This window comes from Malus domestica, chromosome 07, assembly GCF_042453785.1.
Source record: "Malus domestica chromosome 07, GDT2T_hap1".
In the NCBI taxonomy this organism is placed as follows: Eukaryota; Viridiplantae; Streptophyta; class Magnoliopsida; order Rosales; family Rosaceae; genus Malus; species Malus domestica.
Genome location: NC_091667.1, coordinates 12671929 through 12680226, shown reverse-complemented (window position 1 = coordinate 12680226; position 8298 = coordinate 12671929). Strand labels below are relative to the sequence as shown.

At 39.2% G+C, this 8298-nt stretch overlaps 1 protein-coding gene across 1 annotated transcript; it reads left to right on the top strand.

Moving 5' to 3' along the window:
* Window positions 1-308: 308 nt before the first annotated feature.
* LOC139197712 (uncharacterized) lies at window positions 309-2030 on the top strand. Its single transcript, XM_070825662.1, has 5 exons — window positions 309-560; window positions 998-1107; window positions 1210-1302; window positions 1400-1523; window positions 1629-2030. Exons 1-5 carry the CDS (start codon window positions 309-311, stop codon window positions 2028-2030), a joined length of 981 nt encoding a protein of 326 aa, XP_070681763.1.
* The last annotated feature ends 6268 nt before the right edge of the window (window positions 2031-8298 follow it).

Here is an 8298-nt window from a genome sequence, read left to right as displayed (position 1 = left end):
TCATTGAGGTACAGAGTTTTCTTGGTCTAGCTGGTTATTATAAACGGTTTGTTAAGGAATTTTCAGTTATTGCATTACCACTGACGAGGTTAACCAGGAATGATGTTAAGTATGAGTGGGATGATAATTGTGAGCAGAGTTTCCAGCAGTTGAAATATTGTCTCACTCATGCACCTGTTTTGGCGCTTCCAGATGATAGTGGTAATTTAGAGATCTATAATGATGCTTCCTTGAATGGTCTAGGTTATGTGTTGATGCATCATGGTAGGGCGATTGCTTATGCATCATGACAATTGAAGCCGTATGAGATGAATTATCCTACTCATGATCTTGAGCTAATAGCTATCGTCTTTGCTTTGAAGATTTGGAGACATTATCTTTATGGCGAGAAATGTAAAATCTTTACGGATCATAAAAGTCTTCAATATCTTGTCACTCAGAGGGATCTTAATTTTCGACACCGAAGGTGGATTGAATTGCTTAGTGATTATGATTACTCAATTGAGTATCACCCTGGTCTTGTAAATGTGGTGGCGGATGCACTTAGTAGGGAGCCTCAAGTGAGAATTAATGTTGTATATGCTTGTCATGTTCCTCTTCTGGCGGATTTGAGGTCCACTTGAGTGAAGTTAGGAGTAGAGGAACATGAGAAAGCCTTACTTGCAAATTTTCAAGTTAGGCCAATATTAATTGATCGAGTACTCGAGGCTCAAATGAATGATGAAGAAATCCAGGAATTAATTAAGACAAGAAATGATGGGAAAAAGAAATATCTCAGAATTCGGGAGACTGAAGGCATGTTTATGCAGGAGAACAAAATGTACGTACCGAATAATGTGGAATTAAAGAAAGAAATTTTGGAGGAAGCGCACTGTTCGGCTTATGCAATGCATCTTGGAGGTACTAAAATGTATCATACCATTCGACCATTTATTATTGGACGGGTATGAAAAGAGAAATTGCTGAGTATGTGAGTATGTGTGCTATTTGTCAGCAGGTCAAAGTTGAAAGGAAAAAGCCATATAAGTTGATGCAACCACTTCCCGTTCCACAGTGGACTTTGGGTACAAGCTTCCTCGTACACGAAATGGTTATGATGAAATTTGGGTGATAGTTGATCTGCTTATTAAGTTAGCGCATTTTATTCTAGTGGGGGAGAAATATTCTTTAAGCCGATTAGCTGAATTGTTCATATCGAAGATTGTTTAGGTACCATGGAGTTCCGGTTAGTATTATCTCATATCGGGATCCTAGATTCACTTCTAAATTCTGGGTGGCATCCCAGGAGGCTCTTAGTTCGAGGTTACTGTATAGTACAGCATATCATCCCCAGATAGACGGACAATCTGAAAGGACTATTCAGACGTTAGAAGATATGCTAAGATCTTCGGTATTTCAGTTTGGCGACGCCTTTTGAGGCACTTTATGGAAAATCTTGTCGTACACCCTTACGTTGGTCAGAGGTTGGTGAAAGACTTTTGGTGGGCCCTGAGATTATGGACGAGACTACTCAAAATATTCAGGTAATTAAATATAACCTGAAAACGGCCCAGGATCGGCAAAAGAGTCTAGCAGACAAGCATGCCACTGAACGGGTGTATAAAATAGGTGATTGGGTGTTTTTGAAGCTATCATCGTGGAGAGGTGTAGTGCAATTCGGGAAAAAGGGTAAGCTAAGTCCTAGGTACATCGGACCATATCAAATCACCGAGAGAGTCGGTGAAGTTGCTTACAGGCTTGAGTTGCCTCTAGAGTTATCTAAAGTGCACAATGTGTTCCATGTTTCCATGATTCGTCATTATGTTTTAGATCCATCACATGTGATACCTCCTCAACCGTTGGAAATTAATCTAAATTTGACTTATGATGAGGAACCAGTGACGATTTTGGATTGGAAATATAAGGTTTTGAGGAATAAGACCGTGCGCTTGGTGAAAGTTTTGTGGAGAAATCACTTAGTGGAGGAAGCCACCTGGGAGACGGAGGATTGTATGAGAGAGATGTATCCATGCTTATTCTATGGTTATTAGTGGGTTTTATTTTAATGTGTGAAATTTCAAGACAAAATTTTCCTAAAGGGGGTAGGTTGTGACAGCCCGTCCCGAAATATATTTTCGATAGTGTGAAATGTCTATATTACCTTTGAACGTTGAGTTGTGTTGTGTGATTGAGCTTAATATTTTGACCAATTAAATCCATTTTCTAATTTTTGGACTCAATTAGGACTTAAGTTTTTTTTTATGGGTGCCCAATCCGGACACACACACACCCACACATGCAACCTTTTATCTCTCTTTCTATCTCCCTCGAAATCTCTCTCTTTGTCTGTACAATCGTACGGCCATTCACCATCCACCCTCAACCAGTCGCGGATCGAGGTTGTGGATGTTAGTTTCGTGATTCTTTTAAGCTCAAGAGTCGAGTAGTAGTTTTGGTTGGACTTGAGGCCCTCGAAAACCTGATAACCAAAAACCTCGGATGTGGTGCATAGTAGCTCAGTCATGATCGCGAGTGTTTCTTGAAGTTTTGAGCTTCTTAGAAGTCTTAAACCATCTTCACGAAGCTTTTAGAAGAATTTTGGAAGGTTTTAGACGTCTGGAAGCTTGGGTTTGGCGAGTTGCAGGGGTGACCGGAATATCGAAGGATTCTCTAGTGACTTTTCGTTTGTTTTAGGACTCTTAAGTGGTATGAACTTGTTCCTTTCATCCTAAGCTTCATTTTGGTACAAATTTCATGGATTTTGGTTGAGAAATGAGTGAGAAATTAAGCTTTAAAGTTTTTCCAGAAACCAGCAGTCGCAGCGGTGACCAGCGTCGAACTTCGACGAACCAAGGAAGAAGGAGGAGAATATTCTGTCAAAGTTGATGGAATTTACTAACTGCGTCAGGTATCTTTAACGACATATGCTTTTATTTAACAGAATATTCCCTAACGCCGTTAGGGAATCCGTTAGTGTGCCAGGCACGTGCCTGCCCGTGGGCGGCACATGAGGTGTTGAGAACTCATAAACCTGCACCCCGGTGTTAGTGCTCCCGCTCGTGGTTAGGGCACAGTCCTTCACGTGATGTTCACCTCCCGCACCATACGCTCACCTTGGATCCAAGTTAGGTGCTCAGTCTTGTCGTACAGACCATTATAGGTGGTTCCGACTCGTAGATGACCCACGATTATTCGCACAGTCACTTGAGTACATTTATTTACACCCAATCATGTCGTATAGACCACTATAGGTGGTTCCGACTAGTGTGCAGGCATACTTATTTAGCTATAGATTCAGCCGTACAGGCCACTTTAGGTGGATCCGGTTGATATGTTATTTCTCATGAGTTAATTCACCTGAGTTACTTATTCAGTTATTTTGAGATATTTGGCATGGTATACTTTTGAATATTACTATTCTGTGCATGGTTTTGAGATATGTATATATTCTATTTTCTGGGAAATTATACAGGTTTTACGGCAATGAGTTCAAACTTTTGATAAATGAAATGGTTTTGAAAAGCTTTGTTTTTGCCCACTCACACTTTCTGTTTTGTGCCCCTTCAGGTTTTAGGTATGAGTGCTTGTTGGTGGCTCTTGAGGAACTCACGGCAGCTCTAATAGATTATCACCAATGTAGGATCATCTTTGGGTTTTGTATAATTAGTATTCATCCTGTTGGACTGCACTTAGGCTACTTATGCTCTGGTTGTGCAATCACACTTAATATCGCACTTGCACCTTATCTCATCTAATGCTATAGTTGGTTTGGTTTTTTATTATTCGTATTTCTTATTTCAATATTGCTTCCGCATTGTGTACATGGCTACGCCACCCTCACGTGACGGTCATCATGCCTCGATCTAGGTCGGGGTGTGGCAATTTGCTCTTTTATTTTATTTTTGAAAAAAACTTAAATTTAGAATATATGATTCAAAAAATTCAATAGAAAAATAATTAGCAAAGCTACTTCCATACGTGGAGAAAAAAGTAAAACGTGGGATGAGGCATTTTTACTATTTTGTCTTTCTTAATTAAATTGTCATTTTCAAGAGTTTTAAGCGGGAATTGACATTTTTGATATATTGAAAGTTTCACCATTTTAGGATGTTGACTTTGTATATAGAGATGTTTTTATACTCCCATTGATTTCGTAGTAATCTTAATTTACTCATCCAAATGCAATATTAGTGTACATTAGCTTAAGATATCAATTATATTAAAAAAATTAATGCAGATTAAATTGAATTGCATTTCCCCTAATATTTTTAATATTTAGTGTCACAGCCCGTCCCGGAGTATTATTTTCGACGGCATGAAATTACAATTATACCCTTGAACCTTATGGTGCGTGATATGTTGGTTGCGGTTTCATTCTTAATTTTTCCTAAGTTTTGGAATACTTAAGACTTAAGTGTTTTGTTTGGTTTGTTGGGGACAAACTAGGACCACATAACACACCCACACACCACACCCGTGCTCTCTCCCTCTCCTCCCTTTCAGAATTTTCTGAAAATCCGTACAATTTTACGGACGAACTTTGGAACCAACCATATACGCACGGATCGACGTCAAGAAGGTAAGATTCGAACTCCTTGTAAGTCTCTGAGTTCATATATGCCATTTTTAGATCGTGAAACCCTCAAAACCCCAAGAAACCATCACCCTCAATTTGAGTATTGTTCATGTGGTCATAATTATGAATGTTTCAGGAGATTTTAAGCTTGTAGGAAGCTTTAGAACGTCCTTACAAAGCTCGGAGAAGAAAAACCAAGCAATTTGGATGTTGGGAGACCTAGTTTCGACGAGTTGCAATTTGGCAGGATTATCAAAGAATTTTCCAGCATGATTCTGTGATTTTTAGAGCTTGCAATTGGTAAGAATGTGTTCTACTCGTTGTAAGCTTCAATTTGGTATAAGGTTTATGAGTTTTGGTGCAAAAATGAAGAAGTTAATAGGTATTTTTCGAATTTCCAATTTTTCGGTAACGGCAACGGTCACCCGAGTCGAAGGAAGAAGACGAGCGAATATTCCGTCAACTTTGACGGAATATTCTAACAGCATCAGGTTAGTTTTAACGGTATATGCTATTATTTAACGAAATATTCCCTAATGCCGTTAGGGTTACTGTCAGTGTGCCTGGCACGTGCCCGCGCGTGGGCGGTGCGTCTGGCCATACCTTGGCCAGCGCATGATGACGCGTGGGTGGTCAGAAATTTTTTCTAAAAATATGGGAATGTTCGTGAGGTTGTGTAGATCACGTTGGTATATTCAAACATCCCATTTGAGCAATGTATGAGAAGTTATTAACTAATTTTGTCTATGTGCTTTAAATAACGTTTATTCAGTGATTTCGCATATAAGTGAGACCTATCCCGAGGACGAACGCAGTCAAGGGCGGCTCGGGGACTATGACCCTTCAACATACCAATGAGTGGGCTTTTGGTTTTAAGTATATATGTATATGCTTGGTATCTTTCCCAGAAAATGCATGTAAATGAGTTATGATTTAAATTGCCATGCCAAATGTTTTACATTTAGAATATGCATATGATGTTTGCATATATATATATAATTGTGGTGCTGTGGACGCTCAAGTAAACCCCAGGTGAGTTTATGAATTGTGAATGTGAATAACGGTTGTGATTAATTGAGAAACATTGAGCTCATAAACCTGCACCCCGGTGTTAGTGATTTAGCCAGAGATATGGCACAGGCCTGTATATAATGTCACCTTCCACACCATATGCTCACATTGGATCCAATTTAGGTGCACAGTCTTGTCGTACAGACCATTATAGGTGGTTCCGACTCGTAGGTGACTAGCAATTTATCACATAGCTATAATGAGAACGTAGTAATGAGCATAATTATATTACACCCAGTTTTGTCGTACAGACCATTATAGTGGTTCCGACTCATGTGCAGTGTAGTGCCGTATAGGTCACTTGTAGTGATTCCGGCTAGATTGACTAATGAGTTATGAATTCAGCTGTACAGATATCTGCAAAGGTTCCGGCTAATATGTTATTTTTCCATGAATTTATTTTCACCTGAGTTACTTATTCTGTTATATATTTTGGCATGGCATACTTATGAATATGGATGTGAAGCATGAATTGAATGTGTGTGTATGTGTGTGTGTGTATATATATATATATATTCTATTTATGGGAAAATTATACATGTTTTACGGTGAGGGGTTAGAGCATTTGATAATGAAATGGTTTTGAAAAGCCTTATTTTTTCCCACTTACACTTTCTGTTTTGCGCCCCTCCAGGTTTTAGATAAGCTTGTTCGTTGGTGGCTCACGAGGATTAGTGGAGGTTCTGACAGACTATCATAAATGTAGGGCATTTTTGGGTGTTGTTTAATTAGTACTTATTTTCTGGACTGAACTTAGGCTACTTACGCTCTGATTGTGTATTCACACATATTCCAGCACTTGTCTTAACTAGTACTCTTATGAGTTGGTTTTCATTTATTCGTATTCTCTATTATCATTATTGTTTCTGCACTGTGCACATAGCTACGTCACCCTCACATGACGACCAGCATGCCCTAATTCAGATCGAGGTGTGTCATTTAGCTAGTAATCCAATTACGTAATCTTTTAAAATAATAAATCCCCCAAGCCATTCATAATTGATCAAATTAAATGTGATTGGATTTGGGCAATTAACTTAATTTGATCAATTGACCTGGAGGGCCTAAGATTCAAATTGACATCATTGTGCATTCAACTACATTATCTTCACATGATCTTCGCATACTTTTTAAGTACAGCAGAGGGTTCCATAGTTGTTAGGGGAGGAGAATTGGGGAGTGAACTACACCATGGTGTCACAACCCGTCCCGAATAATTAACTTTCGATGACGTGAAATGACAATTTTACTCTTGGACGTTAAAGTGTATTGTGTGATTTAAGTTGGATTTGGATCCATTTATTATTTTCCCTAAGTTTTTGAACCCAATTGGAAGTAAGGGAATGGTTGGTTTTGATTGGTGGCTTTTGGACCACACACATACCTTTTTTCTCTCTCTCTCCCGTGGACTTCTCTCTCTCTCCCTCTCGGCATTTTCGTACGGGCAACCCATAAACCATCCCAAACCTTGCAAATCGAAACCAAGGTAAGCATTTTTGTGTTCCTTGTGACCTCAGGAATCTATTGGTACAAGTTTTAGAACCTGAAACCTTCGAAAACCCCGTGAAACGTAACCCTCGATTTGTGCATTGTTCATGCACACGTAAATATGTTGTTTTCAGGGAATTCTAAGCTCATAGTGAGCTTTAGGAGGTCCTACGAAAGCTCAGGGTAATTCGTTAGAAGAATTTGGACGTCAGGATTGCGAAAAACGAAGAGTTGCAGGTTTAGTCAGAATTTCGAAGCTTCCCCGACCTGATTTTGTGAGATTTGAAGCTTCAAATAGGTATAACGCCGTTCTTCTCACTCTAAGCTTTCATTTGGTTCAAATCTCAAAGAAAATGGTTGAAAAACAAGTGAGAATAGACGATTAGAAATTTTCCCAGCTTTCCGACGACTAGCGACTCGCCGGAGACGAAGATAGAATATTCTGTCAGTTTGGATGGAATATTCTAACACCGTCAGTTAGGAATGGCGGTTACCGTTAGGATTTAACGGAATATTCCTGACGCCGTTTGTAGAATCCGTCAGGATCCCCTGCGCATGGCAGAGCGTATTGCCGTGCCTTGGCTGGCGCGTGTGGGGTCAGAAAATTATTTTGAAAATTTGGGGATGATCCTGAGGTTGTGTAGGTCACTGTGGTATATTCATATACCCAAATTGAGCATTGTATGAGAAGTTATTAGCCAGTTTTTGCCTATGTGCTTTAAAATAACATTTTTATAGTTAATTCGCATATAGGTGAGGCTTATCCCGAGGACGAGCGTATCCACGGGTGACTCGGGGGCTACGACCCTTTGACATACTGGTGAGTGGGCTTTTGTTTTCAGTATATATTTATATACTTGATATATTTCCCAGAAATGTATTTTTTAAGGAGAGTATGCTTTGAAATAATATGTCAAATGCTTTTATATTTTGAATATGCATTTCATGGTTGCATAAATATATAAATGTGGTGCTGTGGAGGCATAGGTAAGTTCAAGTAAGTTATGTTTGGTTATGTGAATCATCGATGATGTGATATGTGATTGAATAATGTTGAGCTCATAAAACTGCACCTAGGGTGACTGTGATTTAGCCAAAGATATGAAGTACATGCCTGTTTATTTACGTCACCTCCCGCACTATATGCTTATATTGGATCCAACTTAAGTGCACAGTCTTGTCAT